Source organism: Anabrus simplex, chromosome 1 (genome assembly GCF_040414725.1).
Source record: "Anabrus simplex isolate iqAnaSimp1 chromosome 1, ASM4041472v1, whole genome shotgun sequence".
NCBI classification, from domain to species: Eukaryota; Metazoa; Arthropoda; class Insecta; order Orthoptera; family Tettigoniidae; genus Anabrus; species Anabrus simplex.
This window is the reverse complement of record NC_090265.1, coordinates 1740219079-1740239171: the sequence shown is the minus strand read 5'-3', so window position 1 is coordinate 1740239171 and position 20093 is coordinate 1740219079. Positions and strand designations below refer to the sequence as shown.

The window sequence follows — 20093 nt, the reverse complement described above, 5'->3', positions numbered from 1 at the left end:
ATTATAATGACTGCAATAATGTTCAGTTGATGTTAAGTAATGTAGAATACAAAAATAGTTTGGTACTGTAGTTGATAAGATGATGATAATAGTTAAGGTACAGTAAGACGTAGTAGTGAGGCTGTTGAACCTTATACAGGACATGCGCAAGGTACAGGTCTTGCATCAGTCATCCTTATAACAAGTGAGAACATTCTCAGGGTTCAAAGCTGTTATTGGTTTTACATACCACTAACTACTTTTTATAGTTTTTGGAGATGTCAAGATATCAAAATGTTGTCCTCTAGGAGTTCTTTCATGTGCCGGTAAATTGACTGATATGAAATTGGTGTATCTGAGTACGTTCGAATACCACTGGACTGAGCATTCACCATACCTGTCGACTTGAGTTCAGAAGACCAGCGCTCTACCATCTCAGCACCTCTGCCCTGCTTCTCAAGGTTCAGGGTAACTGTGAAGCCCTAGGGAAGGATGTCTTTGATTTCAAGTGAAGGTGAGAGAAGGTTGAAGGATTGCTTCAAAAGGCTACTGATCCCATACAGAACAGGATAGTAGATGTGTTTGAGATTCGAAATTAAGCTAGCAAAAATTAAAATCCCACAAATGAATCTAATTCAAAATTTCTGATAAAACATCTCACAGCATTAAAATATCACAGATCAAAATATTTTTAAAATTTCAGTTAGAAGAAAACCTTGATTGTTCGAAAACAAAAGTGAATAATCTGACCAGGAACAACAAGTGCAAATGAATCTTACAACGGAATGTCACATCCTTCATGCCAAAACCTACCATGAAACCTTGGTAACATAACAGATTTTCCATATCATATTATCTTCATTTTGGTCCGTATTGATAAAATATAATAAGAGAAAGGATTCTAATCAATACATAGTTTATTCCGTGATTAATCAAACATCACAGTTTCGACCAAGTACTGATCATCTTCAGCCACTCATAGTAAAAAATTGACAAAGTATCAATCCTGTTATTTACAAACAATGATGAAGCATATATCTAAAAACATTTTCAAGCACTTATTAAACATATGGTGATATACGATGTTAAAATCTTAAAAACCTTAAAAAATAGGATTTTTGCATCTTAATGACGTCTGACAATTATAAAAGTTTAAAATACGCATTTTCAAACTGTGATGTATAATTAATCACAGAATAAATTATGTATTGATTATATGGATCCTTTCCCTTAGTATATTTAATAAATTTTAATTAATAGATATGCTATGACAAGACCATATGAAAGAGATTTAGCTGGCTGTTTCCACTAAAAGGTTCTGAAACAAACCCCTGAATCATACATATAAACTATTTTAAGGTGATACCAATCACTACAGGCTGGATTGTACAGCCTTCACTGTGAGTGACCCAGCAGTGAGCAGAAAACTATGTGTCAAGGTCCACGGCTCACTAGTGAGGCAGCGAGTCCAGCTTTGCCGCATCACCACCTGGCTCATGAAGGATACAAGTTTCAATTTCGAAGCCTTGTAGTGGAAACAGGCAGCTAATTTTTTTGCATGTGATCTTCTCATAGCACATCGGTTATGTCACCAAAGTGCCGCCGAAGTTTCAACATATGGCTTTTGCATGAAGGGTGTGATACTCCCCTTGTTAAACAACTTATTATACACAACTACATGCTACTTGAACTGATTCTTTCGATATCTAGCCTTTTTCTGGCTTAAATCAACAGAAAATGTAACATGAGGCATCTTTTTCTTTAGTGCTTTAAGAGCTACAACATTTAAATCTTGACAACGGTATATCTCCAAATGTTTCAGACTTTTCAGATGGTCTGCAAATAAATGCCATGGAGAATTCCGAAGACTCTGGCATCGAAACTTCAATATTTGTAAATGACTGAAATTTGTTAGTAAGTTCAAACTGATAGCAGTTAAATTATCACAACAACCAAGAAGCAGACATTCTAATTGTTCAATATTTAAGAGATGTTTTATACCATTATCAGTTACATTTCTGTTACCATATATACCTAACTCCCTCAAATTTTTTAGGAGAACTATCATTTCCAATGTTTTATCAGTGAATTCTGCACATATACTCAGATGTAAAGCTTGTAACTGAGGGCAGTTTTCAACAATGATCTTTGTAATAGCATCATTATAGGAAGAGAAAGAGCAGAGCTCAAGACGGACTAAGTGAGCCAAATTTTTGTTGCCAAATAAACGCATATCATCATCTGTTGTACTAAAATGTAAATCCTGCCAAGTGAGAGATTTCAAATTCTTCAAATTACCCAAAGCCTGAACCAGTGACTCAGATTCATTTTCACAGTTCCAATGTATGCACAATGACTCTAAAGCTGTACACACAGATAAGAGAGGGATGGTGCATTTATTAGATCCCCTAGAAACACTACATGGCAGTACAAGAGTACGTAAAGTGTCTTTTTTCTTTGACAGAAAGTAGCTGAGATCATCAAATTCTACACTTATTTCTCCCGTTTCCAAACATTCAAGTCTTGGACATCCATCTGCAATCGGTTTCAAACTAACATTACATATACTTCGTTTTGAAGAGAGTGTTCTTAGATTCATGAATTGTCCAATTATTTCCAGTTTCTCTGGATGGGATAGTATTTCTTCATTCACATCCAAATATTCAATTCTTGGGCACTTTCTCTGCAATTCACTGAGTATTTCACAACTTATATCTTGAAAATAATCTATAAACAATTTAACAAGATCAGAACAGTTGTTTGCAAGTACTTCAAACACCTCTTTTCCAAATACTCGTTTCCTGAAATCCACTGCTTGTAACTTTGGGCACCTCTTTAACACTGCAATAATTTCTTTTCCACCATCCCTTCTGCCAGGACAGTATGTATGATACTTCCAAACTTTAGATCTGGACGATATTAGTCTCCAGTGACTGTTCACATCTGGTATATTCCAAACCAAATCTTGAAAAGTGCAATAGGAGAAAATTTCTTCTAACACTTCATCAGGAAGTCTGTCCATTATGGCATGATCTGCAAAAAAAAAAAAAAAAAAGCAGAAAAAGATAAGCATCTTACAAACATTACAGTAGACTGATGGAGTACTACATCCTTACGGGTAAATGGTCACGAATATGGGTACAATTCCACATTTTTAAACTCTTATTTTGAAAAGGATGCTGATCTGAACAAGAATTTCTATTATAAGAATGAAATTTTGCACAAAAATTCTCACAAAGAATGGTCACTTGACTGTTTTATTACAAAATATTGACCTGAAAGTATACTGTATTTGCAAAAAAATTGCATGATAGCTTAAAATGAGGTGGTGTAATTTCTTTCTCACTTAGTCATGTCAAAGCTATAGGACTCCTATTGATATGGATATATCTCAGATATCTGTTCAAACACAGGCATATTTGGAGTTTTCAACAATAAAGCATTTCATAATGGCAGCCATTAATATACAGGCATTTACTGAACTTGTTTATGTTTCATCTGCTAAAAACCCAAAATAATGAGCAAATGGTTAGCCCTATCAAAAAAAATAAAGCTTGGCATGTAATCCAGTTTTCTATTTTTTAAAAAATCATATGCAGTATTTATATTTTTTGTAATTCAAATGGTTCTCGAAGAAATTAAGTTTTTATGTGTTACAGGATGTGTTCCAGAGATGGTGACCATTAATTTTGAAACCGTTCAATACCACGTTAATAGTCATGTCATGAAGCTCAGCAAGATATATACAGTGGCTCAAAAAAGTATTGGTCTCCCCATAGCCATGGTATGAACAAAACAGTATAGTACAAATATTGGTGCATGTAATGGAAGTACACGTAGGTAGATATGCAGGACAATCAAGTATATAGGTAGATTGAATATGGAGCCAAGGGGGTTCATGTTGTTTGCAAACGGACCAGTAATACAACGGCGTGCGTCATTAAATGCCAAACAAGTATTGGTCTACTAAACAATATCGTGACATTGTGCTGTCTGCCGGAACTTGGGCTCATTGTGTATGTGCTGACACCTCCAAGGTAATATTCAACACTGTTTCCGTGCTCAGCTAGCAATCGAAAGGAAAATGAAAGAAACAATCGTGGAAGAAGGAAGGATTGCAGTGCGACTATTTCAAAGAGGTAACCTTTCAACAACGTAAGTTAAATTATTGGAAGAGCTGTTACAACTGTTAAAAATATTGTATACAGGTACAAAAGAACAAAGATAATAGAAAACAGACCAAGAAGTGGCTGCCCCTCAAGACAAACGGCAAATTGTACGCAAAGTGGCCCAAAATCTTCAGCTAAGTGCGCCGAAGATAGCAGCTGCATTACAACAAGATGTATGAGTGCAAGTGTCATCTGAAATCATCCAAAATGTGCTACGCGAAAGAGGGCATGGGGGCAGAACAGTCCGCAGAAAGCCGTACATCAGTAAGGCTATCAGGAAGAAGAGACTTGCGTACACTAAAGAGCACAGAAATGACAACTAAGAGGATGGGAAGAGAGTCGTTTTTATCGATGAGAGCAAATTTACCCTCTTCAGGTCAGACAGACGAGTGACTGTGTGGAGAAAGACGAATTCTGAACTTGAAGAGACGAACCTGCAGCTACTGTGAAACATGAAGGCAGTTCCCTGATGGTCTGGGATTGCATGAGTGCGAAAGGTGTAGGTGGATTAGCCTTTATTGAAGGGGCTATGGATCACAAAGCATACATTAACATCCTCAAGACACATCTTCCATCAAGTGTACAAAAAATATCTCAGCAAAGTATATGTTTACGCAAGATAACGACCCCAAACACACAGCCCTGAACATGAAGTTATGGCTGTTGTATAATACACCACGTTGGATGGAAACTATACAACAATCTCCCGACATCAACCCCATCGAGAATTTGTGGCACTATTTGGAGAAAACGTGAGAAAACATGCAATATCAAACAAAGATGACCTGAAAGAAGCCTTACTCACCGAATGGAATAACATGCCAAAGGAAACTACGGAATCCTTGGTACGATCGATGTCGAATAGGTTGGATGAGATTATACAGAGGAAAGGAGGACCTACCAGGTACTGAAATGTTCACTGAGGATCAAGAAATTGCACTGTGTTAATTCAGACCAATACTTTTAGGTGACAAGTGAAAATGATTGTTGTAAGTTTTTTAGTAATATGGACATGGAAGAATTATGTTTTTTAACAAAATACACGTTACACAAGATAATAAATAATCAAGGATTCTCGTATATGTCAATTTTTATCATCATTCCCTTCGATTCTTCCTCCTCACATGTAGCATTATCTCGACAGACCAATACTTTTTTTGAGCCACTGTATGCTGTTCTCTGCATCAATTTATGAAGTATTTGGTTGCAACAGCAATTACGCCCAGACTGGAATACGAACGACACCGCACGAGTTTAGATGCAGGAGCTCTCGTTAAGCGCACAGAGAGGGTGAAGCTCTAAGTACAGCGTGGCCTTGGTATCGCGCTCTCTATTGTGGAAGGGAGAATGAGAGAAGATGCTATGTTCAACTGCTGCCTGTGTCCATAGGTGTGGTTACATATACAGGGTTTTAACCTAAGAACCGGATATTCCTACTGGTTTCCCTGCCTATTCTTGGATACCAACCCACAAATTTCACGGCCCAAATAATAAGGAAATTTCATCACAATCTAAGAAAATTACAAGTAAGGAATCAATAAAATCAGCATAATTTGTAGTATTTGATAATGTAAGAAGATGAATTACTTATCAAGCACATTCTTAATGACGCACATAAGAAAGCCGTCAGTGATGAGTGCCGGATGTTCCCAGTACTTATCTCAATGCAGAAAGGGAAATCCCGATACCCCCTCCCTCGCATGCTAAAATGAAAGAACATGCTTTAGAAATAACCAGTAAACCTGTGATGTGATTTAAACGAAAATAGATCAGTAAATACAGGATGTCACGATCTATCAATTGAATACCCATTCGACTCTGGAGAGACAATTATTAGCGGAGTGATTTTTCCAATGTGGGAGGAGTTTCCTTCTCCATAGCAGACTACCCTAGTCATCCATAAAAGGAACTGTACGAGGTCCATCGACACTCAGTGTACTCAGTATTGTTACAGCCAGAGGCTTACTCTAAGTTGGTCTGATGTGCAGTCATTTTCATAGTGAAGCTACCGTTTCTTTGAGTAAAGTTACAGCCATTGTGTGTGGATGTGTGGTCACAAGAAGGTACGCTTGCAAGAAGACCTGGCTCCGGACGGTGCCGTGGTACCGAGAGGGAGGATTGTCGTATTCGGCGTATGGCTGTGGCGCAGCGGACTGCATCTGCAAGCAACAATTTGAGCAGTAGTTGGCACCACAGTGACGCAACAAAATGTTCAAAATCGGTTACTTGAAGGACAGCTCTGACCCCTGCGGCGTGCATTCCACTTACCCCAAACCACTGCTGTCTGAGACTTCAGTGGTGTCAAGCGAGAGCTCATTGGAGGATGGAGTGGAGGTCCGTTGTGTTTTCCGATGAAAGTTGGTTCTGCCTAGGTGCCAGTGATGCCTGTATGTTGGTTAGGAGGCCAGGTGAGTGTCCGCATTCCACCAGTCTGCGGTGTCGACACACTGGACCTACACAGCGAGTTCTGGTCTGGAAAGTGATCACCTACGACAGCAGGAGCACTCTCGTGGTTACACTATGCACTCTGAGTGCAGATGTGTATGTCCCTCTGGTGATTCGACCTGTTGTGCTGCCATTCATTAACAGCATTCCCGGAGGTGTTTTCCAATGGGATAATGCATGCCCCCATGCTGCTATTGTAAGCCAACATGCTCTACAGAGTGTCGACATGTTGCCTTGGTCTGCTCGATCCCCCGATCTGTCCCCAATCGAGCACCCATGGGACATTATTGGACGACAACTCCAGCGTATTCCACAACCAGCATTAATCATCCATGTATTGACTGACCAAATGCAACAGGCATGGAACTCCATCCCATAAGCTGACATCCGGCAACTATACGACACAATGCATGCATGCCTGCATTTAATAGTCAGGTGATTACAGCAGTTGTTAATGGACCAGCATGGCACATTTGCGACGGCCTTTCTCACGCAGATATTAACCTGTAGTCTTGTACCTTTAATCAATTAAATATGTTACCTCGAAAAATACATTGCTAAAACTTCCATATTCTACATTCATGGCATTTGAATACACACTGGCGGAAAAAAATATCCAAACTCTTTACTTTGTACTGCTTAATTTATATTTATTTTGCTGTTTATTCAATTAGTGCTTTACAATGTATCATGTTCGATAATATTTTCAACTCCAGGGAAATCTCTGTGAACTCTAGCAAACTGTGCAACTCACTTAGTGATACATGCACAGTATTTTAAGTTACCTTATACCCCACTTCACTCTCAACTTTTGCCAAGCTGAGTGGCTCAGACGGTTGAGGCGCTGGTCTTCTGACCTCAACTTGGCACGTTCGATCCTGGTTCAGTCCGGTGGTATGTAAAAGAATTCCTGCGAGACTAAATTCTGGCACTTCGGTGGAACCGTAAAAAATTAGTGTGACAAAGCAAATATTATTATTATTATTATTATTACTCTCAACTTGTGATAAATGGTAGCAGAGCATGACTTTGATCCACAATACTGAGTTATACTTCCACTTCACCACTCTGTTTTTGCTTTTATACTGATCTAATCCCTTTTCTTGTCTGCCTGTCATTACTTGGAGCCTTTTTTGTAAGTTTTTAATTGTAATGGAAGTTTCTTTTCTTACTTAAATGTACATAACTTTGTTCATTTATATATTTTTTTATCTATTTCAATTCAATTATTGATTATATTCACTTAATACAACTGCTTAATGCCCTTATACTCCCCTGATTCCTTTGTGCTGATGTTCCATCTTTTAATTCACAGTAATTCCACCAGCATTAATCAATGACCAATTAACTATGCACATCAACTGAGTAAAACCTGTGTTGAGGTTTTTTCGTATCATTTTAGTTTGTATTTTAGTTAATTTTGAGTTAAATGCGAGAGAGGTCCCTTGAATGTGCACTCCCTGTGGGTGGGCGTGGTAGAATAATACCAACGGTATCCCCTGCCTGTCGTAAGAGGCAACCATAAGGGGCTCCCGTGACTTTTAACTTGGGAGCGTGGATTGGTGACCATGGGTCCTGTACCTGAGTCCTGGCATTGCCTCGACTTTCTTGTGCCAGGCTGCTCACTTTCATCTATCCTATCCGACCTCCCATGGTCAACTCGTTCTTTTTCAACCCCAACGGTATTAGAGCACTTCAGGCCTAGGGAGTCTTTCATTTTCACGCCCTTCGTGGCTCTTGTCTTTCTTTGGCTGAAATCATTTTTCGAAGTGTCAAATCCCTTCCATTTTCTCTCTCTGATTAGCATTAATAGAGGATGTCTGCCAAGTTGTACCTCCTCTTAAAACAATAATCACCACCACCACCATGAATATGCTTTGTGTTAGATTCATTTCCAGTTGACTTGATGCCAATTGCAGACAAATATTAGTTTCTAATGAAGTTACTGTTTTATTATTATTATTATTATTATTAATTCAGTGCAGGGGGTATCCTTATCGTTTTATTTCAAACTGTGGTTAGTATACTTTAAAATTAATCATTAGTGTACAGGAATTTGTATAGTGAGCGATCCGAATAGAAGTGTGAAATGAACATTTCGTTGTGCTCGGCGCACATTATTGCGAGGAAGTGGTCAGGGCAGATTGCTCAGCCCGCCCAGCGCGGTGGACTACGGTGAGCTGAATGGTACTGTGGGCCAGTAAGTGGCCTTGTCAGAAGAGGACGACACTGCACGCGCTGGGCTGCCGGAGTCTGTGGGTTTGCGAGTGCTGCGCAGTGGGCCTCACTGCAGGACTTTGGTATGAAGTATTCAAAAGCACCGTGCTGAGATGATCTACCAGCAGATATTTGGAAGCTCAAAAAACTCCTTAATGATGCTGTTGCAAGCTTGAGTGGATTCTTTAATAGTAGGAAAGATTATACGAGGATAAAATTGGAAACCAAGAAATTAGGAAAATTATTGATTTATATGTATAGGAATTGGGATTGAAATAATTTATCAAGGGAAATTAATAAATTTGCACATTCTTTGAAATAATTTAGGAAATAACTAGTTGAACAACTGTCGCCTGGGCACCAGCCCTAAATGCAGAATTTTAAGGCCTTAGCAGTAAATCTACTAACTTGGATTTTTGCACTTTAAAACCTCTAAAATTCCTCCCGACTATTCTAGGAATCAATGCCAAAATGCAAACAGAGAAGCCATGCATCACATAGCTGAAATGAAATGGCGTGTGGTCCCCGGAGAGGCCTGGTGCAGGTCTTTTGATTTGACGCCCGTAGGCGGCCTGCGCATCGTGATGAGGATAAAATGTTGAAAACGGCAAATACACCCAGTCCCTGTGCCAGGGGAATTAACCAATTATGGTTAAAATTCTAGACTGTGCTGGGAATCGAACGTGGGACCCCTGTGAGTGGTGGTGGTTTTTGTTTTATGGAGAAGTACAACTAGGCAAGGCCAGCACGCTACCACTTAGCCATGGAGCCGGACGTACTCTTGTGTCCTCATTTCGAGGTGGTGCAGCTCTGTTTAGAAACACCCCCAATGGAGGTGAGCAGCATGTACCATTTGGACCACATACCAGCCATCCTGCCATTCTTAAATTTCTGGTAGTACCAGGAATCGAACCCAGGCCCCATGAGGATGGCCGCTAATAACACTAACCGTTATGCCACGGAGGCGGACATCACCTAGCTGATTTAACTGAATGCTAGTGATGGGCAATGCTCTCCCTCGAGACTGGCGTTATAGATCTCAAGACTCTTGCTGATTCTCCTGTGCTGCGATCTATGTGACATCCCAGTACCTACAAGCATAAGCTTGATAGTGTATCATCAGCAGTTATTGCGTTAATTAATGTTCTCATATGGAAACTTAAGTACTGATAACTTTGGTCAAAAGACTGGAGGAGCACTGCATGTTCAACTCTGAGCCCCTTAACACCATTAACAAAAGTTAAAACAGAATGTCAGTATCTTAAACGGTTCACGAGTTATTTGAGGTGAACATCTTAGCTGAATAACCCTATATAATTTGGTAATAACTGTCGATAGGATGTACATCTACCTGGATACCTCGCAAATGTTGTTGACAGGGTAGCTTCTTGTGATCCAGACCAGGCTGAAGGTGTTCACTATGACGATTGCCCTTCAGTGATATGTGTTTTTAAGTTGCTGGGTCATCCCTTAAGTACTGTATTTCTGCTGACATATTTTACTTCCCTTGAACAAACAATGCATCAGACAGGGTTATGTGGTATGTCTTCAAAATAATCCTATATCCATGACTTATGTTGCACTTCAGACATCCGTCTTACAGTTGTCATGGACAATTAGACACAATTACACATTGCACAGTCATATACTGAAGTACCTAATTATGAAGTAAATAGTCTATAACATTGTATGGAATTATTTCCTTCGTCACCATACTGTAGGAAAACACTATCACTGGTCAAGTGGATACTGAATATGAGGTCTGATAAATAATGAATGATAACCATGTATCCCTACCCTAGCCATCAGTTTCTGTACTTAAGACTACACATTCGTGTACTTACTGCTGCATACAATGCCAGAAACCGTATCCTTTATAATTATGTTATACTGCGTCAATAGTATACCTCAGTAGAAATGAACGGCCTAGTCGCTAGCCGACATCTACAGTATTTACGAAATGGAGAAGGCCCGTGTTTGGCTATTCGCATAGTCGGCACAAATCAACATTCAGCTCTGTCTACTTGCAGGCCTACGACATGCTGCTCACCGCAGTAAGTGGGAACAATGCTCTCAAGATCTCACGAGAAACAGGTTACTGCGCTAGTCTCAAGACCCCGTCCTCGACTGTCATCACTACTGGATACTATTTAACTCAAATGCGACAAGTCCGTGCACAAAATAGCAAGATATTGAGTAGACAGAATAATGTTCACAATTATGTTACAGGAGGTAATAAAGGATAATAATATACCGTATACTGTAAGTTTTAATAAATATTTATTTTTTTAAACAATATATCATTCTTTGGGGTCAACAATACAAGAAATTTTATGTAGTGTACTATTTACAAAAAATAATATATATTTCTAACCAAGCATGCTGGACTTAACAAGCCAAGAAAAAAATATTTATCTTGCTGACTATTAAGTACTGAGCAACAAACAACTAGGCAAAATCTGATAACTTAGTAGGATATACATCAACAATCTCCAGAATACACTTAATAGTACAGGAAAAATTATTTTTTAAGACAAAGTTAATAACAATAAAATTACACAAGAACCTCGTTTATTCAGATTAAGTGGGACAGACACTGATCCGGATTATCGAAAATCCGAAAAACTAAGAAACAAATACAGCACATGTTATATAATCTATTAACAAAAGTTGTACCTTTCTCCAATTGTTCAAAAAAAATAAGAACACTTTTCTTACATTTACGACTCTGTTTTATGCACTAAAATAATGTGCAAGTTTTTTTCTGTTTTACATTTGTATAGCGTTTGCGCGCAGAACGATCACAAAGTTTTACTAACAACAGTTCTGCTGGTGTGGCTTCAGTCAAGGATTCTATATAGGCCATCAGTTTGTTCAGCTGCAGTGTTGCCTCTCCATGAGTCATTGTTTCTTCTAATGGAGCGCCGGTTTCATTTTCAAATTCACCGTCAGTGAATTAATAGTTCGTTGCATTCAGAAGAGCGTGAGTTCGAATCCCACCTCAGCTGTCCTGGGAATGGTTTTCCATGGTTTCCCATTATCAATTCCAGGCGAACGCCACGACAGTACCTTTGATAGACCATGGTCGAATTACTTCCAATTCCTATCCTTAACTATCCTTGGCGGAAGACATTTAAGAAGAATCGACGCCATAAAAGAAATACCGTACAAGTAAAATTAAATTTGTATTATTTTCGATCCGGATAAACTGGAGATCCAGATTAATGGAGGCCGGATAAACAAGGTTCTTGTGTATTGGCTATACATCCCACGAACTACTTTTACAGTTTTCGGAGTAGACAATGTTATCAATTTTGTAAGTTTCAACATTTTATCTTCTAGTCATATTAAATCTTTCCAAAAAAATTGTAATCCTTGCCTTAAGGGGCTATCTGCATAGCTATTAACATTTTTGGGTGTAATGTTGAGTGAATTTTATAAATAATTTGCTTTCCAAAGAGGAATCTTGATAGCCTAGCTCCAGTAAATGAACCGGATCGGTAATGTCAATGTGCTGGCAATAAATAATATTTCTGCTAGCATTATAGCAACATCATTCATAGCATATCTTAAAAGACTGAGACCCCCTCAGAACAACTGGAAGATCATGTCAAGCTACAGTATGTACTCTGGCAAGAGCAAGGTTAAAATGTGTTCCTTTTGTAATTTTAAGCAAAGTGAAAAAGAGTGCAGATGTTATTTAGAAAATATCTCCCAAGGTCTCATATAGTACTTGATGTGCTTTTTGTTTTTTTGATTAAATAATCAGATTCAAAGTAAAACCAGATCATGGCAACATTAGTCTGAATCTGTTGCAGTTTTATACAGACTCCTACAGCTTCCTCCTTGTCAGATATTCAGGGAAATAACAGGGTCACAGATACATCTCGCAGCATTTTCACTTACTTAAGGTTGGCTTTCATGAGTTCTTATGGAACCTCCCTAGTCAACACCTGTTCTCTTCTGATCCTGAAGGTCTTTCATTACCCTCTGCTTTTGTTAGACAAGATTCACATTCTTTGAGAGGTTTGTTATGGTGCACTGCGCACTTTGCCAATGCTGTATATCTACAGAAAAAAATCAGCATAATTAGAATTAACGTGTGAATGTTTCAAGAGGTTCAGTCTTACAGATGTACTATTCCTTTGTTCACGTTTGGAATGGAAACTGATTACATGTAATAAATATCATTTTTGGTCCGTATTGATGATATTTGATTGAAATAATAACATTAAGTTATTTATTAGACCACCTAATCAATACAAAATCGTCTTGGATGATTTACATAAATTTGTTAACTAATAGTGGTACATGTTTCGCCTTCCCTGAAGGCATCATCAGCCATAGTCTTAACCTTAAATTAAAAATAAGCGTCTAAATAACATGTAGTAATGAAATGAATTTTAAAATCTTGAAGAGATTTGAAGTAAAATAACATTAAAAATAACAATGATGGTTTGAAAATACAATGTGATGAGATATAATAGTGGAAGTATTAACAAAATTAACATTAGAAGGCTGCTAAAATAAGTGCAATGGATAAAACAACAGATTGTTATACAACAAGTAGTAAGATTGCATAAAAGTAAAGTTGATAGTCTGGCGGTTATAATTAGACGATGGCGAAAAATCGTATATAATCAAAGTAAAGAAGAGAGAATAAAAGTCAAAGTTAGTCGAGAGATCCGAAGTTAATCATGATCTTGAAGATAAAAGACGAAAGTCAGATGCATATGGTGAAGTTGTAGAACACGTTGAGGATATGAAGTTGGTGAATAGAAGTTGAAGAACAGGTTCAAATAGGATCACTATGGACCATCTCAAAATTTGAAGTGATGTTCAAATGTTGTAAATTGTGAGTTTGTAGATATTCTAGTTGAAAAAGCATATAAAAGTGGAATCATTTGACGGTGACAAAGATAGCTTGTAACGTTATGAGTTAGAAGTATTTAAATACTTCAAACATCACTTCAAATTTTGAGATGGTCCATAGTGATCCTATTTGAAACTGTTCTTCAACTTCTATTCACCAACTTCCTCAACGTGTTCTACAACTTCACCATATGCATCTGACTTTCGTCTTTTATCTTCAAGATCATGATTAACTTCGGATCTCTCGACTAACTTTGACTTTTATTCTCTCTTCTTTACTTTGATTATACACGATTTTTCGCCATCGTCTAATTATAACCGCCAGACTATCAACTTTACTTTTATGCAATCTTACTACTTGTTGTATAACAATCTGTTGTTTTATCCATTGCACTTATTTTAGCAACCTTCTAATGTTAATTTTGTTAATACTTCCACTATTATATCTCATCACATTGTATTTTCAAACCATCATTGTTATTTTTAATGTTATTTTACTTCAAATCTCTTCAAGATTTTAAAATTCATTTCATTACTACATGTTATTTAGACGCTTATTTTTAATTTAAGGTTAAGACTATGGCTGATGATGCCTTCAGGGAAGGCGAAACATGTACCACTATTAGTTAACAAATTTATGTAAATCATCCAAGACGATTTTGTATTGATTAGGTGGTCTAATAAATAAATATTATTTCAATGGAAACTGATGTCGAAATACATTTTCAGATATTCATTTGAAACTGATGTTACAAACTTTTTGTCAGTGGGATATCTTTTTCACCATCCTATTACCAATAACACCTCGATGTATACATCGTCTCTTCCTAAGGATAACACTGAGTGTTTCTTGGTGAATAGTCATTGTGAAGAGGAAATTCTCTTTAATGAAGATTGGATACAGGAAAATTATATCATACAAGATCATTCTTGAATTAATACTCCAGGAAACATTAGAACAAGCTTAGCTGTAGAAATGCTTCTTACTTCTTTTAAAAACCTGGATCAAAGGGCTCTCTCTGGTCATCAAATCACTGAACCTCCAGTTTTATGTATAGTAGAATCTAAATCACAGAGAAATAAATTTCATTTCAAATATCTTACATGCACTGGCCGGAGTTCAAATTGCAGCAGACTTGGTGAGAAGATAGTAATTTCACTCAACTACCACACCCTGCATCGAGAAGTCTAAATTTTCTCTATTCTTTCTCCAGCTAACGTTAAGAGGTGTTGGAAAAATACTGTTGTTTTGCGCTTAACCATTTCATGCTGCTCATATTTGTTAGGTATTAGCCAAGAGTGCAACCCACTTTTTGTCAGATTTGCAACTCTCTAGAAAAAAATTCATTACTCTCTCAATTTACACCCATTTACAGTGAAACTTTTTCCTGTTTTATAAAAGAAATGCCTCTTGGAATTAATGGCACTTTATATCTAAAACCATTTATAGTTAATGTACCGGGTGGTACACCTTAACTCCGCACATTTAAAAGAAGCGTTGAAGGAATGCTATTTCTCATACAAATCTTGAAACAGCTAGTGCATGAAGTTGGGACATTAATCGGAAGATGTCACCACTAAATAACAGAGTATTATGTTATTTTAATGTTTCCTAAACTGACTGGATTTGTTTTGTTTTGGTTTACGTCAAGAATGATGTAGATGTTGATTCCCATAAGGAACCTAAATATTTGTCCTAATCGTTAGCTGGAAAATTTATAATGTCCAATAACGGACCATTATACTGGTATTATAAATTTACTCATTCAGGACAAATATTTTAGGTTCCCTATGGGAATCAACATCTACATCATTTGATGGCCAGGCAGGCATCTATTTTTGGAAATGAGACATAGCTCTCATAGTGCATTGGCACTGCTGGTGGCTTCAAATAGCCTATGCAGTGGCCTCCACGGTATGCACTAGCTTTGCGTCTTGGGTGGTGTGCTAAGTCCCAACTGACGAGCCTAACTTAGCACATGAGGGCGAAACGCAGGCAACCAAGAATGAGTTAGCTGGAAAATTTATAATGTCCAATAACGGACCATTATATTGGTATTACGTCAAGAAGTTTGAACTTGTCTCCACACGTCATTACAAAAAAAAAACTGAGGTAATGCACTATGGTGCAAGGTAGAAGAAAGTGATTTAAAGAAGTTTTGTGTTCATAGGTTTTCACAACTAAACTTTCATTTATTTCAATATTTCAAGGTTTGCAACACTTCCTTCTCATTCTGCCAGCTTATGAATCTGGCCAATCAGAAATTTTCTGTAATTATCTTTAAGCCAATAATAGACTTCTGATACCTTTTGGATTATCCAATAAAAATGAGAGGGTGTGTCCAGATTTAGTCCAGAGCCTTCTCGAATCATTCCCTCGGGTAAATAAGCTGCGGCTTTGTCAAGCTACCTTGCCTTATTGATTGTCGACTTTCTGAGTGTGTGTGTTAAGACAGGAGGTGGGGCGCCTCATTCTTCAGCAGGCAGATCAGCAGCCCAGGTAATGGCCACCAGTTTTCTACCTCTGTAGCTATCTCCGCCAACTTTGGGGTAAATATTCATTTATAGGAAGGGGAGCTAGGGATTGGAATAACTTACCAAGGGAGATGTTCAATAAATTTCCAATTTCTTTGAAATCATTTAAGAAAAGGCTAGGAAAACACCAGACACGGAATCTGCCACCTGGGCGACTGCCCTAAATGCATATCAGTAGTGACTGATTGATTGAACTTATCGGAGGGGAAGGTTCTAAACTTTAACTATGTAACCATTTGATTTCTAAAATGTAAACTTCTTCCTTTTCATGTAAAATTTCAATAAAGTCTTACTTAAACTGTAAATCAGGGATAGAAAGTGTGTTACCCTCTTGAGTTCCCCTTCATTTATCTTGAGGTGACTATGATTTGGTAACTTTCTTTTCCTGTAATGCATTAAATTAACCTTCATTCTAGTCACCTAAGTCATGTAAGTCCACTATCCCTGATATGCGCGCGAGTTGTGCGGACATGATCTTCACGTTTTTAAATATTTGTCATACAAAAACAAATGATTTAATGAGGCTCATAGTGGTAAATTTGGAGACTACACACCTTCCTTGAGAAGAATATACTGATATGTGCTACCATCTAATGGAAAAGAACCAAGTTTTTAAACTGGTCTGCACGAGGGATGAAAAATCTATCATTCCTGGCACTTTCTACTAGTTCACAGAAGAATGCAAAAGCATCCCTTGGTACTCAAAGAGTTACACCAACTGGGGAATAACCAGATGCACCGATGCAGCAGATTGATGAACGTTTCAATGCTAACAGACAACATTTACAACATGTCATGTAACAAAGAGTTTCATGTGGAATGCTGTTATGTTCTGTTCCTGTGCGTTTTCCATGATTACTGTACTATGAAGAATTGTCCGACTCCTTGACTGAATGGTCAGCGTGTAGGCCTTCAGTTCAGAGGGTCTCTGGTTCGATTCCTGGATTATTCTGAATCGGGAACTGTGGTGTTCGTGTTGATCCCAATACTTTTCTCTTCATATTCAGAGAACATACCACACTACTAATCACCAAAGAGTAACACAACTGTGAATACATCCCTCTACATAGCTTTGGAGTCAAGAAGGATATCTGGTCATAAAACAGGGCCAAATCCACAGTTGGCACCCACGACCCAATAAGTGTGGGAAAAGCAGAAGTAGAACTGTGCTATGCAGAGTTGTAGAAAGTGAGTTCTAACACTGAACTAAAGCATTTCTGGACGGATGCTGATATAACATATTTTCTTCTTCTATGTATGTGGAATGGAATGTTTGGCTGTACCTTGAAACACCCTCTAGTAACATCTTTGTGCAGTACTGTACTTTGATGAAGTTAGACATGATAACCCTTTGAGATTTTGCTGAGTCCAAGACCCCCTTCCCATGGCGCAACAGCCCCAAAGGCCATGGCTTACCCAGCAACCACTGCTCAGCCTGAAGACCTGCACATTACGAGGTGTCGTGTGGTCAGCATGACAAATCCTCTCTGCCGTTCCTCTTGGCTTTCTAGACCTGGGCCGTCATCTCACCATCACATAGCTCCCCGATTGTAATCACGTAGGCTGAGTGGACCTCGAACCAGCCCTCAGATCCAGGTAAAAATCCCTGACCTGGCCGGGAATCGAACCCAGGACCTCTGGGTAAAAGGCAACCACGCTATGCCTACACCGCGGGACTGGCAAGTCAAAGAAAACAAAGAGAAATTCTTTAAGTTTCTCGGAGACTTTGCTACGAGTCGCCAGAAGAGAAAAAAACATCTGTTCATGGAGATGACATCTCTCACGATGGTTTGAATGCACAAACTTGACTCTTGGTCTATTGTAAGTGGTATTCTCATTCACCACAAGATGGCTCACTGTTCGCTAGCCTTCCGAGTGGGAAGTGACAAAACCATCTTAGCTCCAAGTAAGACGTTTCCAGTTTGTACGTCTGGGTGTTATGAAATAGACAGCAAAGTTATCAGATTAATCAAAGACAATGGAGGAGCAATATGGTAGGAGAAGTAAATACCAAAAATGTGCAATGAGAGAAGTCTGTCTCCATCTTCTAAGCTTTCATTAGCAAGTGGAATTCCTCATTTCATCTGCATATAGCTGCCAACTCCTTGTGGAATTCTAGGTTTATTTATTAGTGCCATTTTTTTCTTTTACAGTGGTGAAGTTAGGGCTCGAGGCCCACTCATACACTTAACCACATACTAAGTAAAATCTAAAATAAAATGCTAAGATACTTAAAATAGTTAAACTGCAAAAATTAGTAGAATTTAAAATGAATTTAAATAAATTACTAACTAAATTAATATTAACACTAATTTTTTAAGCTCTTAAATTGATTAATCCTCAGGCACCCACACACTCATACTTCAACCATTCAGTTAGCAGATAGTCTCGGCAGGTGACCTTAAATCTTGATAAAGAGCTAGTTCCTCTGACCTGAACTGGCAGGAATTCCATAATCTGGCACTGATCACCACAAATGATCTATTTACTTTATTTATGCGGAGCACTGGAATAGAAAGAAAGGATCTTGAATGTGTATTTAAGTTGTGAAATTATGGTAAAAGGGTGAATTTAGAAGAAATATACAGTGGCTGAATTTTCATCTAACACTCTAAACACCATCGTTAAAATGTGTAGCTGCCGACATTTATCAGGCTTCAGCCATGAGAGAGCCTAATAGCACGGGGTGGTATGAACATCATATCCGAAATTGTAAATAAATCGTAGGCATGAATTCAGTGCTCGTTGAAGTTTAAGTGTTTCTTCTCTTGTCATGTCAACTAAAACAACGTCACAATAATCAAGAATAGGGAGAACCAGTGTCTGTATTAGTCTGGCCTTTAGCTCAAATGGAAATAAATCCCTCTGCCGTTTAAGAGGGTGAAGCGCTCCAAATACGGGTTTCTTTCATGTGATCAGACCAATAAAGTGTTTCATTCATAATTACGCCAAGATTTTTAACAGTTTTACTGTAGGGAATAACATTACCATTCAGTAGAATAGGAAGGTTTGCAACATTGTTTGAGCAGCTCAGTAATTTTCGTGATCCAATAATGATTGCCTGAGATTTTGTGGAGTTCAGTATCTTTGTTGTTCATATTATACTGAGTCATCTGAGGTTATTGTTGATATCTTGTATTGTTTCACCTAAGTCTGAAGTCTTGCAGTGTTGACAAATTTGAAGATTGTCGACATAGAGGTGGTGTGTGTTGTTTCCTATCACAGATGGTATGTCACTGATATAAATACAGAAAAGTAAGCGCGCTTGAGGGGCACAACTTTCATTTTCCATTTATAGGCCTTGTTGTTTACTGTTACCCACTGTTGACGGTTACCTAGATCAGAACTAAAAAAACTTCAGCGCAGTCAGGTCAAAATTAAGCAGTTCCATTTTCTTTATCATAGTCTGAATTTCTATAGTGTCCAAGGCGCTACTGAAGTCAAGAAGGATAAGTATAGTGGGCAGTCATTTGCCCGTAGCATTTCTAATGTCTTCAGAACCTTCAAAAGTGCTGTTGCGGTACTGTGACCCTTCTTAAAACCAGACTGCATAGGGTTCAAAAGAGAATTTCTACTTAGGCATTCCAGAATTTGCTCGTAGACTAAACGTTCAAAGGCTTTAGAAAGCACAGTGAGTATGGGCACAGGCCAGTAGTCAGAAAATGACTGTGGGTCTGAACACTTAGGTACCAGTATTATACTGGCTGTTTTCCAGACAGTAGGGAAAGTTCCGTTAAGTAAACTTAATTCAGTATATGTGTCAGTATAGGCAGGACGGCACCCATAATGTTATAGATAAAACTAATAGGAATATCATCTACACCTGTAGCCTTTGATTTAATCGAGTACAAAGCCTTTTTAGGCCTAATGAGTGGA

At 38.1% G+C, this 20093-nt stretch overlaps 1 protein-coding gene across 1 annotated transcript in view; it reads right to left on the bottom strand.

Annotated features, from left to right (window-relative positions):
• Positions 1–597: 597 nt before the first annotated feature.
• Positions 598–20093, bottom strand: part of LOC136882451 (F-box/LRR-repeat protein 2) — a 54242-nt gene continuing 34746 nt past the window's right edge. The window contains exon 2 of the mRNA XM_067155110.2: positions 598–3012. Coding sequence (XP_067011211.2) covers positions 1661–3001 — 1341 coding nt within the window. The 5' untranslated portion in view covers positions 3002–3012 and the 3' untranslated portion in view covers positions 598–1660. The remainder of the gene's footprint in view (positions 3013–20093) is intronic.